At 35.6% G+C, this 26,552-nt stretch overlaps 1 protein-coding gene across 3 annotated transcripts in view; it reads left to right on the forward strand.

The window, feature by feature from the left end:
* Positions 1 to 26,552, forward strand: part of SLC4A4 (solute carrier family 4 member 4) — a 265,785-nt gene that overhangs the window by 168,803 nt on the left and 70,430 nt on the right. For all 3 annotated transcript variants that reach the window (XM_006917294.1, XM_006917293.1, XM_006917295.2), the window contains exons 8-13: positions 2,595 to 2,682; positions 3,711 to 3,865; positions 4,504 to 4,617; positions 6,713 to 6,887; positions 19,720 to 19,853; positions 25,968 to 26,239. In XM_006917294.1, coding sequence (XP_006917356.1) covers positions 2,595 to 2,682; positions 3,711 to 3,865; positions 4,504 to 4,617; positions 6,713 to 6,887; positions 19,720 to 19,853; positions 25,968 to 26,239 — 938 coding nt within the window. The remainder of the gene's footprint in view (positions 1 to 2,594; positions 2,683 to 3,710; positions 3,866 to 4,503; positions 4,618 to 6,712; positions 6,888 to 19,719; positions 19,854 to 25,967; positions 26,240 to 26,552) is intronic.

Here is a 26,552-nt window from a genome sequence, read left to right on the forward strand (position 1 = left end):
TAATAGAAATTGTACCTTTATATCTAGGTTACTAAAGTTACCAAAACAGTATAAAGCTCATATATTGGATTTATTGATGTGTTACATGTTTGGTTATCATTGGTTGGCTATTTCCATGGATTGTTTTGTACTATTTAGCAGAGACCAGAGTAAACATTTACAGAAAATATATGCCCTCATCTCATAGGATTTAACTTAGAGGCTCCATTGTTCTATCAGCTCTTGGAATAGTCACCCATTGTCTTCCAAAGTTTATATTTGAGGACTCTTAATGACTGAGAATATTTTACTCACTTTTTGACAAGAGAGTATTTTGGCTTTGTTCCCACATAGTCAACCTGATAATTAACTCATGCATCAGTTGATAAATGGGATTTTTATAATGCGTATTTATAAACTATAATCATGAGGGATGCTAGGGAGAGGCAGGAGGAGGTACAGAGTGGTTCTGGAAAAGTTTTTGATATTATATATTACTAAAAAACTAATATTTAGATACACTGAAATAATAAGAAAAATGGCAGGCAAAAGACTCTCATTATTTAAAAATGTATTAATTAGAAGATCCAAGTGTCAATTTTCTCTTACTACACTACACCTGCCCCCTTTCACCTAAAACTATGCCCTTATTGTCCTGCCTGACAGCTGGCCATTGGTAGACAGGCAAACAGGACTGGGAAATGTGACCAGTACTATAGGTATTTCTTAATTTGTAGTTTGCCTCAGTGGGTAAATATTTTTTGCATGTGTTACACTTAAATCAGTCAGTGATCAGTCTCTTTATAAAAATACATTTTACTGTTATAAAGAAGCACCATGTAGTACTACATATAGTGGTATACAATTTAGTTCCAGCTTCAAAGGAAGAAAAGTTCTAGTATCAATTGAACTTCAGTGTTAGAAGAACTAAAATCCAGTTCCAATAATGACTTCCTTCATACTTGAACAGACTTTTGTGCCTGCTGATTGCTGTTGCTATTTCATTGACTGTGATAACACTTGAAAGTGAGCATGCTGCCCTACTCCAGAACTGGTTTCTAAGCAAATACGTGCTGAATGGCTTTATGGTTATTCTAGTATAAAATCTGAGTTGTCATACTCTCAGATACCTTCTTAAATTCTTAATTTCTGTTGTTCCCTCCTTTGGATTGAATTTTATGATAAAAAAGAGGAATTATCTATTCAAGGGCGTTTTGGAAAAGATCTTAACACTTTGAAGAGTATTTGCTGTCAATTCTTTTTTATTTAAAGTGAGGTTTATGAATGAATGATTTAATAATGAAATATTACTAAACTAAGTCCTAAGCCTTTCCTGGTTCCATAAAATCTTGCCTAAGATTTATTGTCCTCAACTAATTACATTTTTCCCCAGGGCGATCTTTGGAAGTCATTGTTGGATAGCTTTTCTCTTCTGAATTACAACCATGAGATATAGGGTGGGCAGGTAATATTAGGCAGAAATGTGTGCTAAAAAGAACAGGAGGTAGGAGGGCCTCTCTGTTCCCTCATTTACTAGGCACAGTCTTTGGGCTCATCCATTAACGTCCTTGCATCTCAGTTTATTCACCATTAGGTAGGAATAGGATATTCGTCCTTATTACAAAGGATTGTGAGGTGTTTAAATGAGATGATGAATGCTTTGCAAGCTTAAAAAGCTGTGCAAATATAAAATGTGATCATTTTTATTATCTCCTTTGTCTCTGTGTTAGGTAAGACATGATCATAAGCAAGGCAAGGAATTACCCAATATTGCCTTTAGTATATTTTTTATTATTTATTTACATACCGGGTTTCCTCCTCTCTAGTCAAGATGTCCGTCTTTGCCCGTGATCAGTGAGGGATTTCTTCCAACGTAATAAGAAGTGAACCTAAATGGGGATAAGCTCATAATTGCAAGTTTTAGGACCTCCTTACTGTGGAGCAATGCTTGTTCATTATCAAGAAAACAAGTTTGGAAAGAGAAACAAGGACACCCACCTACCCTCATCCCCCCATACAAAACCTTAACTGTGAATAATGCATTATTTTGAATTTCTTTCATATTTTTCTTTCTTTACTTTGGCTGTCAGTACGCAGCTTACTTGTAGAAGACTTGTTTTCTTCTGTCAGTCACTTCTGAGTAGAAACATTTCTTAAAAGCGTGGGGAAGATCATATGTCACTGTCCATATTAGATAAGGAAAAGTCAGAGAAATATGAAGATGTACTAAGTCTTCTAGTTATTGCACTTTTAATGAGTTTTTCCAAAGATTCTGCAATTCAGAAGAGATAGAGAGAGAAAAAGTTTTTCTCAGTAGAAATGGAGAGAGAAATGAAAGCTTGAATGACTCATGAAGTGAACCTGTTCTTCTCGGTGAAGAAGCTTCTCAGGTTTCCATCCTCAGTTATCCTTTGCCTCTAAATAAACTGAACAATGATTTGTGTTTCACAATAGTGTGAGACTACCTTTCATATTACCAAGAATATTACCTTTGTTTTAAAGATGAATTCTAGACCTAACCTTTTTATGAACTAAGGTAAATGTGTCTCAGTTTTCTGTATATTGAATTTGATGAGATGTGTGTTACAGCCTGTGTTTCTTTCCTCTTCCATTAGGTTCTTGTTTATTCTCTTAGGTCCTAAGGGGAAAGCCAAGTCCTACCATGAGATTGGCAGAGCCATTGCCACCTTAATGTCTGATGAGGTAGGGAATCTGGAAGATGATTGTCTGTGAATGTCTTACATGTGTTCTTTCATACTTTGAATTGGTTGTCACTATAAGTTAATACAGTGACTTTAACTTTTTAAAGAATATTTAACATACATCAGTTTTAAGAATGGAAACTGTTTAGGAAATAAAAACATATAATATACATTTTTATAATATAAGATTTACTTTTTGAAAACTGTGTAGATGTCAGCTTGTTTAGCATGAATGACTATACCTCAGCATAAAGAAGGCTGATAACCACATCACTCTACTTGAATGATGTACATTCAGGAAGCTCCTTATTTGGATATTTGCATAAAAGATATGGAGCATTAGCTGCCTTAGATGGCTTAGTTATTGCCTTCATAAGCAGATAAACAGATAGATACTATCTACATTCCAGAATGTACAAAGTCCTCTTTGTCAGTTGTTCCATCCTTCTAGCTGATGATTTGAAAGTCCTTTATACATAACCTAGGCCTTTCATACCTAGACAGATGATCACCTACTTAAAGCTCTGTGCTTTATGTGTTGCCATTTTTCTTTTTTTAATAGGTAACATTTGTGTGTTTGAGAGTTGCAGGTCTGGGTCTTAATCTGATCTTAAGACGTAGTTTGAACTTTTCCTTTTTGAATTATCAGCAGTGGTTTGCCCTGGTAGTTTTTATGTCAGGGAATGACTCTTCAGTATTTTTCTCCAAATCATTTTCATCTGGCTCCAATAGCAACTATATCAATAATGGTACATACCAATGGGAGATGAAAGGCAATGTTATTTTATAGTATTGAGAGAAAAAAAAAGCATATAAAAGAAACACAGCCATTTGTTTTATCCTGCCTCTCCCTATATTCTTTGGGTTTATTCCTGAAATATTTTGGGGCAAGCTGAATAACAGGAAATAGGAGAGTATGGTTATAGTCATACTACAGTAGGTTATGGACTATATTCTTCATGCTGGACATGATGTAAGGTATGCGGAAAGTTACTTTGTTGGGTCAGCACATCTCTTATTCTTCTTTAGGTGTTCCATGACATTGCTTATAAAGCAAAAGATAGGCAGGACCTGATTGCTGGCATCGATGAGTTCCTAGATGAAGTCATTGTCCTTCCGCCTGGGGAATGGGATCCAGCGATCAGGATAGAGCCTCCTAAGAGTCTTCCGTCATCAGACAAAAGGTAAATTATCAAGCAGTTGGGAGTTTTCAACCTTGGGAAGGAGGTTGTATCTGACAAAGGAAATGGAGTCAGGCAACTGCCCTAATAGTTTTAGGTTTCCATTTAACTTGATATATTATCTCATCTCAAATAAATCACATATGTGCCTTGGTTTGACATTTTATTGACACTGTGAAATGAATGCTGTGTGTTGTAATGTTCTTTGGTGATTACAAATTAGAGATCTCAGATTATGATATTGGAATACATCACAGAGATTCCTTGGGGATGTTTTGGAGGCTCCTTGTTCAAATGGAAAGATCAATTGATGCAAGATGAGGCTATGTAGATTTAAAAAATTAAGAAATTGGATAAGATAATTGAGGAGAAGCTGTTCCCTGGAAATCTGTTATTTTCTGGGTAAAACAGTTTCCCTCTTATACAATTCACTCAACTTTTTGATTCATCCAGTCATTTGGCTTGGCTCTAAATATAACACTTTGAGTTGTCTGTTAGGATGGCAGAAGGAAATAATGATCTTTCTCCCAAAGGGTTTCTAGTTTATCTCTTCATTAGCTAGTGCATGACATAGCTAAGAAGCAGATTAAAAAAACAACAGCAACTACTAATATTCTCTTGGGCTCTCTTTTCTTGCTTAGAAAGAATATGTACTCAGGTGAGAATGTTCAGATGAATGGGGACACGCCCCATGATGGAGGCCATGGAGGAGGCGGAGGACATGGGGACAGTGAAGAATTGCAGAGGACTGGACGGTAATTGATGGGTTCTTCTGTCATTCATGATGAGGTTCTCCTTACATCTAAATTTCCCATCATCTTTCTATCAACATTTTATTCACTGGTTTATGTTTTTGTTCAGCCAACAAATATTTATAGTGTACTTAATAGTCACAGGCCCTGGGGATATAGCAGTGACTTAAATAAACCCTCTGTCCTTACAGGTCTTACTTTGTAGTGGTGAAGACAGTGAGCAACTAAAGGAAGGTAGTAATGGTTTTATGGGGAAAAATAAAGCAGAAGTAGGGAGTTTCATGATGGGAGGAAGGTATTACAATTTTAGATAAGCGTGGTCAGGGATGGCCTTAAAGAGAATTGCAGCATTTGAGGAACGTCCTGAAGGAGGTAGGAGACAGACCACATAGATGTGGGGTTGGGAGAGGGGACAGCAGAGTGCCTGGTGTGTGCTAGTTTGGCATCAGGGACAATGTGACTGGAGTAGAGTGAGTGAGAGGGTGTTAGGAAAACAGAGATTGAGGGTGGGCGTGTATGGCAGGAAGACTGAGTAATGTGCCAGTCTTCCCCACTTGGTTTTTATGGTTCCATCTCTTCTCTCTACTCAAAAGTGGGTAACATGTTACAGAAATGAATAGCTCACAGGTCACGGTCCCTCTAGCCTGCAGTTGGGAATTCAGGTTTCTCAGATTTCTTTGGCTAAATCTCTTTTCATGATTCTTCCTTCTGCACTGTTAGATTCTCCATTTCATTTTGGGTTAACTAAAAGTTTAAATAGGACACTCATTTTATGAAGATACGACTTTTTAAAAGCACTGCAGGTTTTTTAAAAACACAAACATATGTTGTTTTAATATGCAGTTGAATTTGAGTGAAATAGTTATTTTTCCCTTGATGACTCATTTGGGTTTCTCTCTCCTTCCTTCTTAAAGAGTAGAGAATATGAAACTGTCTCGCATTTTTTTCTGAATAGTTCTTCACAATTTCCATTAGCAGTATTCCTTTTCTTTTCTACAGATGTGAATTTTAGGATTTAACATTTTTTATTTACTCAGAATGTGATTTCATTCTTCTATATTTCACCTTCCCTGAATGTACTGAGTGTCTGCAATTTTCTCCATACCATGCTCGGCCTTGTACATACCAAGAAAACTGAAGCAGAGCACTGAGTGCAGCTAAGGGCCAGCAAGCATGCAGACAGACAGACGGACAGTCAATCTTCATGCAGTGCAATAGCCCGTAGTGGAAATCTGAACTATGAATTGAGGCTCAAGATTTCAGAGATCTGCTGAGCTTTGAGGGAAGGCATTGTAGGCAGAAGGAACAGCAGAGGGAAATCTGAGATGTGAGGTTTGCTTGGGAGAGTGAGTTGACTGATACATAAATCAGCTGAGCTACTAACATTTGTAATGGGGCTCAGTTTGCAAAGCTCTTCCACCGCATACCTGCCTGCCCTTCTCCCCTTAGTTCCTTCAGGTTCTTATGCCAAAGACACCTGCTTGGGAGACCTGTTCAGTCCACCATCATATTTCCACCACCGCTACTCTAGCACTTAATAATCCTCTTCCTCACTTAATTTTTTCCTTAATTTTTAGCACCATGCATTTTACTTGCTTTTGTCTCCTCCATACAGAAAGTAAACTTCTTGAAGGTGGGTATTTTTTTCCTATGTTGTTCATTGTTGTATTTCTAGCACCCAGAATAGTGCATATCGCAGCTGCTCAATAAACATTTGTGAAATGAAAGAATGAATGAATGAATGGGGCTGGAAAGGAAGCTATGGAAATATTATAAAGGTCCTTGTCTAATCTGCTCACATGTTTGGATGTTTTTCTTTAGTGAGAAATTTTAATTTATCTACACAATTTGCTCTCATCTAAAGACCAACTATCTGCTCTTCAGGGAATGTGACACCTAATATGGGGACCAAAACAGAGATAGGTAGAAGAAAATTTATTCCTCCACAGTTTTCTGGTTTTATCTTAAGTGGTTAAATAGTACCTTGTTGTTCATGCAAGCACTTTAAATACAAATTCTTTGTGGTTTAATAAGTTATCTCTTAATTTGATGGTAATTTATTTTACATTGTTATATGTTTGCCTTTCTCCCTACCTAGGTTCTGTGGTGGACTAATTAAGGACATAAAGAGGAAAGCACCATTTTTTGCCAGTGATTTTTATGATGCTTTAAATATTCAGGCTCTATCAGCGATTCTCTTCATTTATCTGGCAACTGTAACTAATGCTATCACTTTTGGAGGACTGCTTGGGGATGCCACTGACAACATGCAGGTGGGTTTGGTTTGGGGGAGGACACAAATAGTACAGCCCAGATTGCCTTCCTCACCCCTACAGCTCAGTTAGAAGCAGATGGCCTTTCAGTTACTCAGCGTGATTTTCTTTTTTTTGCTGGATGCTGCGTTTTACTTCGCTTCTGGCCTGCTGCTGTATTTCCAACATTTTAGTAATTATAAAAATAGCTCGATGAAATCTGACTTGAGTCACAAGTGGGGAAAAGAAGGGAAGGAAATGAGGATATACAATTCTATTTGGGCAAAAGCATATCAGTTGCTTTAATAATGTGCAGGGCACGAGGTTTAGATCTTCTACTACCTTGAACATACATACCATATTGTTAAACCGAATGATCACACTCTTGTCAGGAATTATCTTCATTTTACATGTGAGCAAACAGAATCATCAAACAATTGAGTGATTTACTCAAGGATGGATTTGCCTATCGGTAAAACTCAGCTTTAAGAGATATAAGCTGAGCTGTTTCTCCTATTCCTGAATCTGCCTCTCATAAAGCTGTAAAAATTCTAGATGGATTTACGTAAAGAACCAGATTCAAGCCCTTTTCAAACTCTGTCTTTCTCTTTTACTACTTACTACTGTTTAACCTATGTGACATTCCTAAGTGCTGCCAGCCAGTTTAATTAAAAAAAAAAAAAAAATAGAGCTGATTCCAAATGATTGCTTTTCTTCCACTTCTGTTTTCCTCCCTGGACACATTTATGTTTTAGATTTCTGCCTAAACACAAAAATAAGTTGGAGACATCTGTGACATCTATGTTGACCTAGGTAAAAAGGGGATTATTTTAAACTATTATATTTAGTTTGCTAAGTACTTTTTATCTTTTAGAGCTATCTGTTGCTGCATAGTTTTTTTTATCCCAAAACTTAGAAGGTCGAAATAACCATTTTATTTCTCATGGTTTTAGTGGTTGATGGACTCAGCTGGATGGTTCTCTCTTGGTCCCCATATACTTGTAAGATGGCCGGTGAGGTTAAAGTCCCCTGAAGGCTTCTTTATTCACATGTCTGGTGCCTATGCTGGGATGTCTGAAAGAGCTGGGGACTGAGGACGTTCCATGTGGCTCCTTTGGGCTTTCTTACAGCTGGGGACTGTGATGATTCCTAAAAGCTCATGTTCTTTTGAAAAAGGCCAGTTGCCACTCAGCTCTGCTTGTTCCCACATGAATGTGTACTCAGTATTACTTCATTTTATGATTTTTCAAAGAGGTTGAAACTTCAAATTCTTATGTGAAGTCTGGTGTTTTGTAAATATTGGCAACTGATTAACATTTTTCAAAATAACATTGTGCTGGCCAGAAAGCACATATCTGTATGTTCACGGTGAGAGACCTGCGGCGTGGGGAATAGAAGCAAGTGTGGCAGGACATGGAGATGAAGTATACGAAGAGGGCATTTTCTCTATTTCCCTCATTCGTAAGACAGGAATGAAAAATTCAATTGTAACAGCATTGTCGGTAATAAAATTTTTATAAAATCTGATCTGTGTCCAAATTGGGCAACTTTTCTTCACCAAATGAGAGCGTAATGATAACTAAAACAGATCAATCAAGAAAACAAGCGGAAAAGAAAGCACTGGGAAACCACCCTGAAGCCAGCATGAAGAAGATAATACAGCTAGCCACATGTTAAGAAAATAAAACCAAGATTTTGAAAGAGTAGCAAGAACAAAACTGTCTTCTGTCTTTCTTTTCTTCTGCAGACAATTTTTCAACACTTTTTTTTCATGCATGTTCTCATTGAGACAGGAATTATGACACTATCTATGTGTTAATTTATTGCCTTTTTAACTGAATCAAACTTCTTTTCAACCTCATAAGACCTAGCTTTAGAACACTGCATCTGAGATGAGGGAGAAGTCTGTTAAAGTCTATTGTTGATCCCTCTAGGTGAATTAATTTCCATATGAATGAGTTCTCGGGAAAAGAAAGGATTCTGTTGTACAATATTTACAGTTAATATGGATATTTTTCTCCTCTGATAAATTACATGAGAAAGGCCTTGCTGATGAATCAAGCTGTTTTCTCGGTTCTGATGATTTTAGGAAAACATAAATGCTTTCAGTGGTCAAATATTAAATAGTCCACTAAACTGACCATTTGCTGGGTGTTACTTCTAGGAGTTGACTTAATTCAAAATATCAAATTCAAATATCTCTGAAGATACTTGCCAGACATAGTTTGATCATTTTATTAGTAGATTTTATAATTTCCATTGGTAATTTCACTGAAACTATGAATTTGATATTTGAAAAGTTTCTCTGAATGAAAATATTGAAGGACATACTTTTCTCTCAGTATTGAAGCCTTTTTCCTTTAAGAAATGTATTAGTGAAGTGCTACAATTTGTTACTTCTAGAGGTCTCAGTGGATGGCAGAAACCAAAAAAGAGGGATAGAAAATTAATGGTTGTTAATATATATCTGTTGAACTGAATAGTCTATTATCAATTTATTTTGTGTGAACTAATGCTATTAGTAAATGGATGTGTAGATCTAAGCACTAGATTTATAGATCTAAAATGATCTGTATAAATAAAAATTAGTACATGCGAACACATGCCCAACTCAATGGTTACATAGTAATTTTACATATCCTAATATTTTAATATGAAAAATTGTACCCGTAGTCATCATATTAGCATGTCTTGCAATGGGAGATTATTAGATTTACACACACACACACACACACACACACACATGTTGATTTTATCTATTTTAAGGATTAGGGAGTAAGGTGACAATATATTGAAGAATATCTCAACACGGAAAGGAATACACTTTAACATACAGAAGATTTGATGCTCTGGCAGTAGAAGTCTTCTTGACTTGGCACCAGGACAGCAAAATACTTTGTGGGTTTGGTGCTAAGGCCCAGGTCACCTCACAGGTCTATGGCAGGCGTCGACTCATTCCCTTATAAATCTTTATTTAGTGTCTGCTGTGCGCCAGACACTATTTAAAGTTCTGAGGATACAGATAAGTCACCAAAATAGATAGGAATCCTATTCTGACCGCATTTACAGTCCAGGGTGTTGATAATGCTATCTTTTTCTATGCCCCTAAGAGATACCCGTAATGGTGTGTAGTGGGCTTATTCAGGCGGTGAGTTCTTCTGGCTCTATTGGACTTTCTGAATACTAGATCAAGACTAGGCAGAAAAGCATTGCCACATTCTGAAATAATCTTCAGTTATATCACATGCCTTTTTAAATGTGGCAGTGGGTTATTCTCAAAAGTGCAGCAGCTCCAATGAGTCAACTGAGAACAGTGTCCTTGCTTTTAAAGGCAGACAGCTCAGAGATGGTTCACATAGGGCCTTTATTGTCAGGCTACAAATAGACATGGGTGCTGGGTAGAAACATGTTGTGAAAACACAGATGAGTCACTGCACTGCTGTTGTTTAAGCAAACTCTTCTGCCAGCTTATGTGCAGTAGGTCTTGCCTACTCAAAGACAGGAATTTACATTTAAGTATTTATTTCAGAGCTGAAACACACACACTTATTTCATATTCATGTCTATATAGCAAAGTATATATATTTAGTATTTACATGTAATATATATGTAATACTCCCACATATGTACGTGTGTGTCGACACACATACTTTATTAGAAGCAGATAATCTTGGGAGACATATGGATCCTTTTTCATGGATCTGTGTTCGAAATAAAACAGTTGAAACTATGATGGCTCAACGTACAATTGTTTCATAATGGCCAAATAGGTGATTTCCCCAATTTGACATATACAGTTTGACCTTAGGCTTCTCTCAGAGGACTCTGAGACTTCCAGAGTGGGTAGTTATGGCTTCCTTGTTTAGTGTGGACAATCACAGTTTAGCTTGGGCTTCTGAGAGTGACCAAACCACTTTGTTTAGTTGACCTTACATTCAACTAGGATCCAGGCCTGGCTTGCGACTGTTTCCTGTTCTTAGAGTTCAACAAGAGTGTAACCTTTCTGAAGTCCAGGAATTGTGCTTAAATTCTTATTATATTCTTATTACTCTTACTATCCTTTCCAGTAAGTCCCACTGTAATAACACTCTGGTTCCCTTGCCATGCTGTGAAGTCAGCAGGACTTTTCAGCCTCATCATTCTAAAAACATGTCCTTTCTATGACTAAATTCTGTGACAGTGCATGCCACCTCACTGTATTGTGTTTATATTCTTGGTCACCAAGCAAGTATACTGTTCTATTCATTTAGATACTTTCAATGAAATTGTTAAACATTGATTTAATAAATATTTATAGATAGCTGAGTCTGTGGGCAAGATACTGATATAGGGAACACTTTTTGATACTTCTTGGCAACTCTTTGTGTTATTTAAAAGTAGTTCTTAGCTTTATGAAACAAAAGAAAGTCTTTTAACTTAAATCAACATTGTTGATTGTGAATGACTGAGTATGGTTTAGAGTGAAGACTGAAGAAAATCATTTTAATTTTTTTTCCCAGGATTAAAGATAATCCTATTTCAGAACCTTTTAGCAAAAGAATACAGTAAAATTTTTAGAATTTCATGAATTGTCATATTTATGGAGCCTAACAGAGCACATTTTAACTTGCCTCATAATAAGGAACATTTATAGCTGGCATCTCCAAATATTGCTGTGCTGAGAATCAAACTGCTTAAGTTGGAAATATATCATTTCTTGTTCACATATGATATTCCTCGATGAAATAGACATTTCTTTTTTTAAAAAAACTTCAATTATAGTTGACATATAATATTATATTAGTTTCAGGTGTACAACATAGTGATTAGTCATATACATAGCTTATGAAGTGATCACCCTGATAAGTCTAGTACCCAACTGATATCATATATAATTATTGCCATATTATTGACTATATTCCCTCACTTGACATCTCTGTGAGGGGCTTTACAACTGGCAATTTGTACATCTTAATCCCTCCCCTCTTCTCACCCATCCTTCCAGCCTCCCTCCCATATGGCAACCATCAATTCGTCCTTTGTATAGATGAGTTTGTTTCTATTTTGTTTGTTCATTTATTTTGTGTTTTAGATTCCCCATATAAGTGAAGTCATATGATATCTGCCTTTCTCTGTTTGGCTTATTTTACTTAGCATAGTAAAATAACTGTACATAGTAAAATAACTATGCATATTACTTAGCATAGAGTTCATCCATGAACATGTTCAGCCATGTTGTCACAAATGGCAAGATTTCATTCTTTTTATGGCTGAGTAGTATTCCATCGTATATCTTTATTACTTCTTTATTCATCTATCAATGGTCACTTAAGTTGCTTTCATATCTTGGCTATTATAAATAATGCTGCAGTGAACATGGGAGTGCATATTTCTTTTTGAATTAGTGTTTTGGATTTCTTCAGATAAATACCCAGATTGGTGGGTCATATGCTAGTTCTATTCTTAAATTTTTGAGGACCCTCCTTACTGTTTTCCATGGTGGCTCACCAATTTACAAATCCACCAACTGTGCACGAGGTTCCCTTTTCTCCAAATCCTTGCCAATACTTGTTGTTTGTTGTTAGATATTTCTTTATGAAGCTTATCATATGTAATTTATAACAGCAATATTAAAGCACATTGATAATTACTAAAGTGAGAGCTGTATGGTAATTTTGTTTTACTTAAATGTTGCACTTTGATACCAAAATGCATTTCTTCCTGTCAATCTGTCAATCTGCCTGAAATGGCCTTCCAGAAACATATTTCAGTTTCAAAAAGTTAGATTTAGATAGGGATAGCCTGTTGGAATGGTACAGCTGGGTTGTTTTGGTAAAAATAAATATCTAATGACAAAGTAAGGGGCTCTGCATTGCTCTCTTGCCTCTACAGTATACTGACCATTCCTACAAAGGAACTTTAAATAATTTGCTTCACTTCATGTACAGGTTCTGAATTAAACTTGTTTGATTAAAATTAAGTAATTCGTGGCCAAATTTATTTACCAGAACTTTATTTGGTTGACTTTTTCATTTCAAAGACCTCTGTCAACTCTATTTTCTTGGTGATTAGAAAATAATTGTGATTTAGGCAGATTGGGGATTCAAAATGTTGCACAATTCTAAAATTATTTTGTGTTTGGCTTGAAATTATATTGAAAAAATATTCTCTTTAATAAGATAATTATACATTGTAGAAAATTCAAGCAATGCAGAAAAACTACATAGAATACAATTTTGCCCTGAAACTCATCACCTGGAAATAACCATTATTAATATATTCATAAATATCTTCCCATATATCTTGTAATGCATGTGTAAATAGATTGATATGTAGGATTTTATATAAATGAGATCATATACATGCTGTTTCAAAGCATGACTGGTATTTAATGGAACTCTTTCCACTTCAATATAGATCTTGAGCATCATTTTTAATGACTACACCTACTTATACACATATACATGTGCCATAATTTACTTAATAAATCTCCTATTAGTAGACTTTCAATTTTCCCTAATTTTCTCATTTATAAACAAACTATGGTGCTTGACTACATTTTCATTCTTTGTAATTACCTTCATGGAGTAGATTCCTAGCAGAATGGTTGCACAATATGCTTATTTTATTTTTTCATATTTATTTCAAATTACACTCCACAAAGGTTATGCATATTTGTAATTCTACCAATAAAGGACATGAGTGTCCATTTGTCTGCACCCTTGCAAAAACAGGATTTTGTCCCATATTCTCATTTTTCTCTTCTGTGGGTTACAAAATGAAAGCATATTCTTATTTAATTAAAATTTATTTGAGTGACAGTAAATATCCTTCCACATTTTTATTGACTATTTTTATTTATATTTGTGTCCTTGGTGTATTTACCTTTTAGGCACTTGTCTTTGTCTCATTGACTTGTAAGAACTCTTTGTGTAATGGGGATATTTTCCTTTTGCTTGTCAGAAATATCACAAATATATTTTTCCTAGATTTACTATGTGTTTTAACCTTATTTAACCTTTTGCTGTATAGATTCTAATTTTTATGTAGTCACAATCTTCAACTTTATAGTTTCTTATTTTCATGATATATTTAGAGAGGTTTCCCTACCCCAAGATTAGAAAAATATTTACCCACATATCTTAGTTCTTTTATGTTTTTATTTGAATTTTTTATCCATCTGGAATTGATTTTTGTGTAAGGTTATACTGGCATTTGATGTTTGAGCACTTCAGATGATCTAGAATCATATTCACAGCTCTTCAAATAAACTATTGTAAAGCCTTCCTGTCTTGCCCATCCATTCTACTGGACTTGGAGTTGAAACTCTTTGGTAAAGGTTTTGGCTCAGACTTTTCTTCAAGCAGGGAAATAATTTGTCTTTCAAGTCTTCCCTCTTTTTTCAGTTCCTGCTGGGCAGTGTAAACAGAAATCGTGTTTGTGACGACAAAGCACTTTCAGGCAGAGTAGATGACAAGGAAGATTTGGCAGCTGTGATCTGTCAGGAAGAAATCACTGATTTATGGGCTGTAGCTACCCAGGTGAAATAAAAAATGAAGGTTGTATATCCAATCTTGTTCTCCAGTGTAGATGAAGAGTCTGTGTAACCGAGCCTTAATTACGCTAGCAGGTGGTTCTTGTTTTGAAATAGGAGGAAAGATTGCCTGAATGAATACACCTCAAATTTAGATCCTATTGGAATCACCTGGGGAACTTTGAAAAAACACTGAATTTCCCAGGTCTGATCTTTAGAGATCCTGACTTGTTCAAGGTAGAGATAAAGAATCAGTACTTCTTTTTCCTAAAAAAAAAAAAAAAAAAAAAAATTAAAATGATTCCCAGATAATTCTCATATGACTCAAATTTGATTTAGATACTTGCATCATTTTTCTACTCATCATATAGCTTGACTTATGCTGGGGACCTGATATCAGGACTCCTGCAGGTAATTCAAATTTGACTGCCTATTTCCAAAGGCATTAGGCTGCATCATTTTTCTTGGCTAAATTTCAGATTCAAAGACTCATTTAGAGAAATTTAATTTTATTGTTCAACATTCTACATAATTTGTATAAATTACCACCAACACGGTCTGGAATTCCTGTTTTTATGGTTAGAAACATTTTAGTTTTTTTTTTTTTTTAAAAACTGGAAATATAACAATAATGTTGGTGAATGTTTACCACTTACTGCCACCAAATATTTTATTTTCCAAGTTTTATTTTTTGAAAATTGTCGAAAAATAGGAAATCCTTTATTTTTGGGGAGCAGTTGTGCCACTTTTCTCTTTCTGTTATTGCCATCCATCCTCCCCAAACAGGTTCGTGATTATTATTCCAATAATAAATTCCTTAATAAAAAGGACATAAAACAACATGGCTATTCTTAGGTGTTACATGAAAATACTAAATTGCAATAAAGTCAAATATAACAGCATAAATTTTTAATTTTTAATGCTGGTGTTACCAATCATGATTGGATTTTTAATTTTATTTTATAGAAACTTGCTCCTATGGTCTAGTTCTTTTATACTTGTTTTTTTTTTTTATTACTTGTGTTGATTTTCTTGGCTGTTTTGTGAAACAAGGGCCATGTTTGATTTAACTTCATACCCTGATGTAAGCAGAAAAATGTTCGCAAATTGTTTCGGATATGGATTTTGACCTCACTGTTGTAAAGTAAAATAAACTAGTTTGTTTTACTATTGTTCATGCCACATGTTTAGTAACACAAGGAATGGTAAGAAGCAACTCTCACTAGCTGTAGTGTTGCCCCCTAAGGCTTCTGTTGATTCAGAATGTGCTCTGGGGAATACTGAGGATCTAAAGAGCCTTTCTCCTTTGAGAGCTAATCTTCATTTTCTCTTTTCATGTCACTCCTTTTTACTTTCTTTGTATCCTCCCTCTTTCGAAGAAAAGAGAAATAATACAGGCAAGCTGGAAAGAAGGGAATAAGTATCAAAGGAGAGGGGACCAACATTTTATTGTTTCTCTATTTTATTCTTAGCTCTTTATGTATTGTCTTATTCAGTCCAAATAATTATCTTGTGAAATAGCCACCGATTTTACAGAAAAGAGAATGAGGAGTTAGAGAGGCTGGTGACTGGTGGAGCTGAGATTTAAACTTGAGTATTCCTGATTCCAAGACATGCTCCTTGTGCTTAGCCACCTGAAGAGAACTTGGAAATCATCTAGTTCAACTTCCTCATCTTCTGTCTAAATAAATACATTACACATACGTTACTATTCATCAAAATTGTATCACCTAACTGAGACATTATCTTATCTAATACACATATGATTGCACAAGTCATGGAGAGATTGAGTAACTTGCTTAAAGTTATTAATTGAGTAAATGGTACAGTCTGGATGTCAATTTGAGATTGTCTGACTCCAGAGTCCATGGTTATATCATCTGAATGTTTTTCTCCTACATAAACAAACTAGACTGACAAAGGTTAAGTGATATTCCAAAGATCATCGCCTCTTTGATGGCAGAAAGAAGCCTAGATTTCCTGAATGCTGGTTGTTGGCTCTTTCTACTGTTCTACAGTGGGAAACATTTGATCAGAAATGGAATAGAATAAAAGCCTAACCAAAATGAAGCTGGAGCTCTTTGTGGCACCTGAATCTGCTATACTTCCAAAATCAGCCATCTGCAATCTCATAAATTGCTATGGAGTTTGTTCCTCTGGAAAATCAAGTGTAGAGTGTCTTTTTCAGTTATAGCTTTAAAAATACACACATCCACACATTATTTTCCTTTTTTATATTAGTGAATACGGAATATAATAAATCAGACAAGGAGTTTCTGATAGTTCACCTTATAAATTGCTTTAAATTCTATTTACAGCTAAACTAAAGTTATTCATTGCATGAGATTATTTTTAAAATTTCTGTATTTTCAAGAGTATCAAGTCAAGATGTGGTGAAAATAGTTCTTTTCTCAGAAACACTGGAAACATCTCTAAATTCAAGCAAGTTTCCAGTGCAGTGTATATAATAAATCACCTGTCTCTGTTTCAAAATTGTCAGCAACAGAATGGAAACTCTAGCACTTACTAGAGGATCAAGTACTGAAATAAAAATAATCTGTCTTTTACTGTCACATGGCTTCCATAAATCAAAGCCATTTTCTGGAAAAAATGAGTTGTTATCTTTACTGAATGAACAACAATGACCTTTGATAAATGGAACCTAGGGTGTGATTCGGGCATTTCTTTTTCGACTCCTTTAGCATTTCTGAGTGCCTGCAGAACACATGGAGGTATAGTGTGTGTCATGATGGGAAGAAGAAAACATGATGATACCGGGAGACCCTGTTTTTGCCCTCACAGACATGAATAGTGATGAAAAATTAAGTAGAGATTCTTAATCTCACATTCCTCCTTTCTTCCTTCATGTTCTCTTTTATACCCAGGCTGTGCTGTATTTTGATCCTGCAGTAGTGATGAAAAATAGGCACTTCATGCTTGATAAAGAATGATGCAGTGTAACTTGCCTCTCACATGTACCCAGAGTGTGGCTTGTCCTGCCACATGGATCATTCTAGTCCTACTATTTCATGTTACACACACTAAAGTAAGTCGTGAAAAAAGAAAGATAAATTATAAAGATATGAAAAGCCTAATGTCAATGTACAGGGGATGAAAAACTGCCAAATCCAAGAAAATCTCAGCCAAAGACGTACCTTTGCTCCTTGCTAAGGGCGAGGTAGTGGTTGGGCAGGAATCCATACTCCAAAGACTTGTTGTGCCATACCAAATGTGAATTTGTTCATTTAACCCCCTGAATCCCAATATCTTCACCTATTAGAGATCAAGACTAATACTATTTGTTGGACACAAGGGAATCTCTTCTCTATGTAAATGCTGCCTGGTTTTGCTGGCCTTGCTTGTTATTCTGCTTCTTGTCCCTCTGAAAAAGATTGGGGTGGATACTCTGATTATATATGGAATGGCTATTAATCAACAAGATGGCACCCTTCAGCCATGTGGTAGAACTCACATCAATGGAAATAGGGTCCCCTCCTGCTTTACTTCAAACCTAAACTTCTTAGACTAAAGAAGAAATTGTTCTGAATTGTTTCAGAATGTATCTACTCACTGTGTGAGAATAAATCTTATTACTTGTCAGTCTTAAGTCAGTAATAAGAGTCAGCCTTATTACTTGTCAACCTTTGCTTTTTGCCCCATCCCCTCCCCAATCCCATTACTGCATAGGCGAAAGGATTTGTGTCTGTTTTCTGAATTGAACTCTACCCTTAAAAGAGGAGAATGAGCTGTTGCTAATGTCATGCTTAGGGGAATATTGCTGGCTCTGAAGCAGCTTAAATATATTTTGAGTAATCATTATAATAAAGGTCTCCTTTTGAGTGCAGATAGCACTTAGTATATCTGCGTTCTGCACATTAATTTAAAAAACAATTCTTTATGTCATTTCATGCATATGATAAGCGAATGAAAAGTTGCTTGAAGAATATTTTTGGGCAGTGGAAAGAGGTGACTTAATGAGGCTGACAGGTAGTTAGGTGGATTGATCATTGGGAGAAGGGCAGGAAATGACTAAGGGGCATCTCAGATTCCCTAGATATCTATTCTGCTCCAGTCAGAGGGTGATTTAGATTAAGAAGTGGCTTTTTTTATGTAAACTTAAATCTTACTTCTATGAACAGATCATTATTTTTAAGTTGAAGTTGGAAATCTTCCAAGTACCATTTTGTTTAGTAAACACATAAAGTTACAGAGATCACATAATTTTCTTGTACTATGTAAATTAATTTACTACTACATATATATTTTTAATCTTGTAAAGCTGTAGAATGTCTTTATAGACTCATTTGAAAAATGTCTTATCTTGTAGGTTTTTTGGTTCAGATTTATAGCTTTATGTATGAATAAAGTGTCCCTGCCATCATTTTATATTTAAAAATTATTTCTTGATAAAAGACTATGTTAAGTTTATGAGAGGACTTTCACAAATAAACATGTGCTTTTCTAACTGAAGTTTGAAATGGCGAAAAATAAGGAAACAGGCTAGCTTGCCATCATTTGGGACATTTGTCCCAAATGATGTGATTAAGGAAGCATAATTTTGTAAGTCAATGATGCTTTATTGCTCGTTTTCCTTTGTTTTTGTTTTGTTAAAGGAAAATAATGGATTGATTTCCAGAGATATAACAACAGGGAGATGTGGCCACAAAGATTAGCTGTTTATGTCCCTGCACATATGTTTCCTCTAAGATAAAGTGAATTGAAGCTCCACATAAGTTAACATTGGACAATAAATATATAATAAGCATATTTTTTGGAATTGATGTCGTAGAGATTGCAAGATGGAGGGCAAATCACTTTTTGGTTCCCATTTACTCCCCTCTCCACTTGAAAAGCTCTCCTCTTAAAAAAAAGTTTTTGTGCAAGGAATGTAGCTACTTATAAGTACCTGCTAGATGCAAGGTGGAATCAGGCTAAAACAAACACTGAAGGTAACCACAAAGAGAAAAACACCATCAGGAGCACTAAATCACTTCTACCTACCTGGTGGGATTATATAATGTGATATTATGTGCAGAAGCCTCAGTCAATATGTTTAGAGTCACCTTTTGCCTTCCATAATAACCACCAGTCGCTGCAGTTCTCTGGAGCAGTTCAGCCTTTGGGGTAGGGAGGAACAACTGAATCATGTGCATGGTAAAATAAATGGCGATATTCTTATTGGTAAGAATCTTTATTGTTCTTATCTGTTTGGTATATGTGCTGTGGTCCTCATAATAGCATATTCATGTGGCTTAATTTCCCTAGTGACATCACACATGTGAAGAAAAGAGATGTGTTTGTTTTTCTTCTTTTTTAACATCTATGTTTTCTTTCTGTTAGGGTGTGTTGGAGAGCTTCCTGGGCACAGCTGTCTCTGGAGCCATCTTTTGCCTCTTTGCTGGTCAACCACTCACTATTTTGAGCAGCACAGGACCTGTTCTCGTATTTGAGAGGCTTCTATTTAATTTCAGCAAGTATGTATATACATATCTAATTACAAATTAGGATTGTTTAATTGTAGAACATTTATAACCTGGACAGAGCACAGAATAGTAATTTGGTAGATCAGAATATGGGAATTTTAAGATTTGGAGGTTGAAAGGTTTTGAGAGGTTAGGTGGTTAACAGTCATTTTATATTTGATTCAACTGAGGCCTATATGTTGTATTATCTGCTTGCCCTCCCCCATTATTCTCTGCCCCTGTCGTACTGCTTTGTTCCTCAGGGGACTGACCCCTGTGGACACTCAAACTCCTTTGCCCTCGGGCTTTCTGTTGGTTTGGGTGAGTATGGAGCACCAGTAGGATAGGGAGAGAGAGAGGTCAGGGTGTATGTCACCTTCTACCTCATCATCTCTGCTTTAGCACTGAAGTCTGGCAGTGGCTTGTCCCCTGAGTACAACCCTGTTAGGTTTCTCCTCCATCTTTGCTGTAGCCCTCACTGGGCTCTGATAACTCTATTCCTTCCTTGGCCTTTTCAAACCAAGAGGGAGAAATAGCTTCCTGATGTTTCTAGTACCTGAGTGCCTCACCATTCTGTTACTCACACCTATGTAAGTAGCCCATTTATTAAGTTTTCATTAGAAACCCAACTGAGAATGACTTCTTTTCCTGCTATGATCCTGACTGATATACTAGAGAAATGAAATGTCTTCTTCAAGGTCACATGGCTCATTCATGAAAGACACTGGATGCTCCTGTGGTCCACTGCCCCTAACCTTTATTACAGTATTCTTAACCAAAGATACATTCCAAGACTCAGCTACGTAATAACTAACATCTGTTGAGTGCTGACCATGTACTGAGTATTATCCTATGTGCATTACATGTACGTTCTCATTTAATTCTTATAGCACGCCTATGAAGTAGGGCCCACATCCTGTTTTATAGATGAGAAAGCAGGCGTGGAGTGGGTAAGTGGATTGCTGAAGGTTACATCACCAGTGGTTTGAAGGGCTGAGATTTGAAACCCTGCTTTCTGACTCCAGCACCTCTACCTTTGATGGAATCACTAGACACTACTAAGGGGCATGACAATTGTAATATCAGTATTTTATTCTAGAAATTGATGGATTGTTGCAAGGAGGAGAAAATCAAGTTAAGCAAATTATTCAAGTGGCTGTATTAGCACACAAATAGATTCAAAATCAAATTGAGTATTCCGGCCTTTTCCTAATAAATTTAATACCTCTAAGAGAATTGCCTTTACTGGCAATCACAAGCCTTAGACAGATTTCAGAATTTCGTAGATTTTTCTAGTATTCCTAGTTAGAATTTCTATATATTCTTATATTATTATACATTTTTAGGATTTTAATGTTAGAAATGTCATTGCCCACATAATTACCTCATGGACTTAAGTACTCGTATAGTAGCCTTTGAAACTGTGTGCCATCGAAAATGATCACAAGGTAGAGGAGTAAGTGAAGATTTAAAACTAGTGTTTTTAAAACTGAGTTGAGAACACGAATGAAGGTCTTCTGAGAATTTAAAGTTCTAAATTTTAAATAATGTTTTGAGTTTTCTGTAGATCATTACTACATATTTCCTCCTCCTTCTTAATCCTCAGAAGGACATTGGAAAGAGTTCTGTTCATGTCAGTTCACAGAAAGAGTCAAGCAGTTTTTAGTTTTTATCTGTTGACAAAAACATGTGAGACAAGAAAGCCTTTGTGGAAAGATTAAACAAGCATGTATTATATACAGGAACAAACATATGCAACCTTTGCAGAAAGATTTATTGGATGCAATGTGATCAGAGCCTTAAACTACAGAAAATGTTTGCATCCCAGTTTAGTTTAAATATTGTAGGAGAGAGATTATTTCCTTTGACTAAACAAGTTCCTTTCTCACTTTCTCCTCAGTTTCATCATAATTAGTAGCATAAACATAATTCCAAGTGATTCATTTGAAAATAGTTGTAAAGCAACAAAAGTAACATTTGAGAATCCGTGCTTTAAATTCATCACTAACATGTGGCACTTACATGGTAAACCTTTTGTTTTATTCACATTACTGTATCATTTACTTATATAACAGTAAGTTTAAGTGCTAATATTTTGTCTAGTTGCAGAGTATTTGTGTAGGTCACTAATTCCCAAAGTGTGTTTAATCCCGTTAAATGCTCTATGAAAAAAAAAAAAAGCTTCTATGATCCCAATAATTCTGGGAAATGCTGTATATTATCTCTCTTTCTTGGCAATTCACTTTACACATCAGCTTACTAAGGGGTCTGAGAAATTCTTTAGTAAAGAAACTGTGTTACTCTGTCTTGCCCAGATTTTCTCCAACATATTTTACCATTTTTTTGAGAAATAGATCAATCCTTGTTTTGTAGGTTCAGTGGACTCAAACAGTAACTCTGCATAATCCACAGATCTATCTGATATGGGACACAGGTTTTAATATTGTCCCTGTAAATTGGAGAATCATATAGGAATGTGAATTTTTGCTGTCACCTTTTAAAATTAGTCACAGGTTGAAGGAAAGAGTTCACAAGTGTTTTCCTGATTCTGCAGTCTCTTTTGCACTATTTTTACACATTGCATCCCAATAATAGAGAATTAGATTTCTTTTTCTTGAATGAGGAATTTGAAAGAGATTTTAACTATGTGTTTTAAGCCATGTAGAAACTTCTTAATTAAAGTTGGATTTTTGCCTGTATGATTGTCATTTGGTTATTCAATAATTTCTTCCTTATATTTGAACAATTTACTCAGAGACCTTCAAATGATAATTTTCTTCTATTATATTACTGGATTTATTAATTTAGTTTGGGGAATTTATATGTATTAGTCAGTGGCTGAATATTGATTTCTGCAGCATGTTTCAAATAGGAGTTCTTCAGTTTGTCTGTATCCTTGGTTTCATGCTACTCAGAAACTAACTCAAAATATCTAGGAATACTGAATAGTACTATAAAGACATAAGCTCATTTTCTCCTTCTAATTCACCATAGATTCATGGTCTCTTACTGTCATTTCCTGTTACTTTTTATAACCTAATTGCTGTTTAAACTTGGTATCAAAGTGACTGATAAGTTTTATTGGATGTAACATTGCCATTTTATTGTAGTCGTTAATATTGACCAATTTGTTTTAAAACGTTTCTCATCTCTTATTCCTCTTTGTTCTTGCTGCTATAAACATATCACTTTCATAATGAAGTGCCATTTGTTTTATTGATTTTATTTGGATTATTCTTATAAAACTACTCTAGGGGTATTTAAGTATTATAGAGCCGCCAGTTTGGGATATTGTTTAGGTCCTAAGATTTAAGTTTATACATGCATTTTTTTCCTTTGGACTTAAATTGATAATATTCCTAAACATTAGCTAGTTATTTGATTTGTATCTCGTCCTGTCCTGTAAACATCAATTCTATAAACAACTGTTAGCATTCTTAAAACAAATCAAGATCACCCTTTCATTTCGTTAGTGAAGCAAAACTAGGTAATTGTTAAATCTTTTAAGAAAAAGTTTTTTGGCTCAGAAGTAATAAAACTATGTTTCTTAAGTCTGAATTTGACACACTGTGACAATGTAAATGATCCCAAATTCCTAGAATTTAGTTTTTTCTATAGTCTATTTATATCACAAAGACACACATAGGATTAAACAGGCGTGCCAGACATAAAGGAAACTGGAAGGGAATGCAAAGGGTGTCTTTAGAAAGATTCCAGGAAATCTGTGGACCATGACTATCTACCCCAGTGTTAATAATCTCTTGCTTTGACAATGTCATCCAATTTTTATGATTTGGTGAGAAGGGGGAAACAAAGGAAAATGACTTTAAAGCCTACTCTATCAGGCACTAAATACAAATAAGATAGGGGAACCATGGTGTAATTTTTAAAAGGATCAGAACAAGAATATGGAGATTTTTTTCTGGTTTAGCTCTGCCATTAAAACCTTGATACCAGATTAATGACTTAACTACCATTGGCCTTGATGTCATCATCTATAAAATGGGGCTTATATGACTAACTTTTATCTGTATTAGTCAGGATTCTCCATAGAAACAGAACCAACAGAATGCATATGTACATATATAAAGAAATTTATTATAAGTAATTAGCACATATTATTATAGAAGCTTGCAAGTCCAAAATCTGCAGGGTGAGTCAGCAGGCTGGATACCCAGGAGAGCTAATGTTCCAGTTCAAGTTCACAGCTTACTTGCTGTAGGAGGAGAAAGAATCAATGTTATAGATGAAGTCTAAAGGTAGCCTACTGGGAAATTCTCTTTTGCTTGGGGGAGGCCAGTCTTTTTTGTTCTATTCAGGCCTTTGACTGATGGATGAGGCCCACCCATATTATGGAAAACAATCTGCTTTACTCAAAATCCACCAATTTAAAGGTTAATCTCATGTAAAACACCCTTACAGAAACAGAATACAATTGACCAAATCTCTAGTCACTCCATGGTCCAGACAAGTTGACACATAAAAATAACCATCGCAGTATCTAAGGAAGTTTTAAGTCTAGTATTCTATAAAATTTTTAGTCAGTTATCTTCTGATTACATATGATAGCTCATAGGCCAGTGTCAGTAACTGTTTTAGTAACTGTGTTATTCAAGTCCTAGGCCACAGGCATGCATTAATTAATTCATCTAGCAAGTCTTTATTGGCCACTTTCTATGTGCCAGGCACTGTGCTAGGTAAAAGATTTGAATTTGATTCTGAGAGCAGTAGGAAGCTATCAAAAGCTTTTGGGGGTATCCAATTTACATTTTAAAAGATCATTTTACCATAATGTGGAAAATTGCTTTGAGCAGGGCAAGCATGTATATGCGTAAGGAAGGATATCAGTAAGGAAGTTCTTATAATAATCAGGCAATGACTTCTTGTTGGCGCAGACTGGGTTGGTGGTGGTGAAGGTGTTGATATGGTGTCTTTGGGAAACTATTAAAATATATCACTGACTGATATCAGAAATTCATTGTTTAAAAGCAAGGCTATAGATCTTCAAGCATGCATGATCCTTGATTTCTTTCTTTTTCTCATGCTTTTTCAATCCCCCAAAATTACGAGATAAAATATTGTAAAACACTCTCCATATATTTGAAAAGGATCACTATGAAATGGTAAAATGCCAAACATCACTCATCTTTTTCTAAATGTGAATCTTGAACTATTCACCTATAAGAAAGCAAAAGGCATCAAAAAACAATAGTCTCCCTAGTTGGAGGCAGCCTGTCCTATGAGTACTATGGAACAATCACAGACAGAGAAAAGGTGGTCACCAGGTACTTCTTCACACATCGCTTTAGCAGCAGGGTATCATGTTGGTGAGTAAGTGTCATGAGAAGTGGTAGCGTATGGTTGTAGCATGGCAAGACAGCCTTTCCTGATCTGATGACAGCCCGTGTCTCTTATCGCATCTCCTCATGTTGATGGCACTCTGTGAGCATTACACAAGGTCTCTTGCCTCATGCCTTTTGAAGTACGCTTTCAACTCTTCCTGGCATGACTCTCCCTGTTCTTTCTGGAAAATTCCTACTTAAATACCTTGAGTTTTTCCTGCATCTTTATTTGTCCCCTAGCCAGAATTAGTTACTTCTGTGACACTGTGTGAACCTTTAGATATCACTTAGTATTTTATAGTGTGATTATGTTTATCAGTTTTCTTCCTCGGTAGACTGTGATGACTTGGGGACAGAAACATATTTATCTTACTGTCTTTATTAACTAGTAAAGCTCGCAAACATGTATTGGTGCATACTGGGTACCAGTGTTAGGCTTCCAAATTGTTTGCTTTGTAAACTCCATGAAGGCAGGGACCACATTTTTTGAATGAGAAAATGAGTTATTTACATACAAATGGTATGACTACTTTTAATGTACTTTTCTCAAATTTCCAGAATTATTTCTTTGTGGTATTATAACAATATTTATTACTAGACTAAATTCTTAAATTTAATGTTTTGGAATATGAAATCAAGAATGAGCTTTTCATCTAGTGGCTAAAAGTGATCTTATGTTTTTAGCAATATTTCTGCAGACATTTGGTAATTTTATATCTTTTTTTTTTTTTTTTGTATGTATATTCAGTGGAGAAAGAGTCTAAACTTTCTTTCTTCTTTTCAGGGACCATAATTTTGACTATTTGGAGTTTCGCCTTTGGATTGGCCTATGGTCAGCCTTCCTGTGTCTCATTTTGGTAGCTACTGATGCCAGCTTCTTGGTTCAGTACTTCACTCGCTTCACTGAGGAGGGCTTCTCTTCTCTGATTAGCTTCATTTTTATCTATGATGCTTTCAAGAAGATGATCAAGTTAGCTGATTACTACCCCATCAACTCCAACTTCAAAGTGGGCTACAACACTCACTTTTCCTGTGCCTGTATGCCTCCCGGCCCAGGTGAGGACATCATGCTTAGTGTTTGTGCTTGCCCTGTGTGTGAAGGTGTGGTCTTCATGCATGACAACATTCAACATGGTATCGTGACCCTCAGAAAACGGTTTTATTTTATCTCCCCTGAGAAACCATCCTGCCAAATTTAAAGTCACATTGCCTGAAGTATCTTAGTCATGAGATTCAATTAGGAAGTGAAACCAGGAGCTCTAAAATATGAGCATAATTAGCTCAATACTTAAACTCAAACTGCAGTAGTTAAAAGGAAATTGTGTGTACATTATCCTTGATCTTACGTGCTAGGTGAGGAAACCAGGTT

Source organism: Pteropus alecto, unplaced genomic scaffold (assembly GCF_000325575.1).
Source record: "Pteropus alecto unplaced genomic scaffold, ASM32557v1 scaffold237, whole genome shotgun sequence".
Classification (NCBI taxonomy): domain Eukaryota; kingdom Metazoa; phylum Chordata; class Mammalia; order Chiroptera; family Pteropodidae; genus Pteropus; species Pteropus alecto.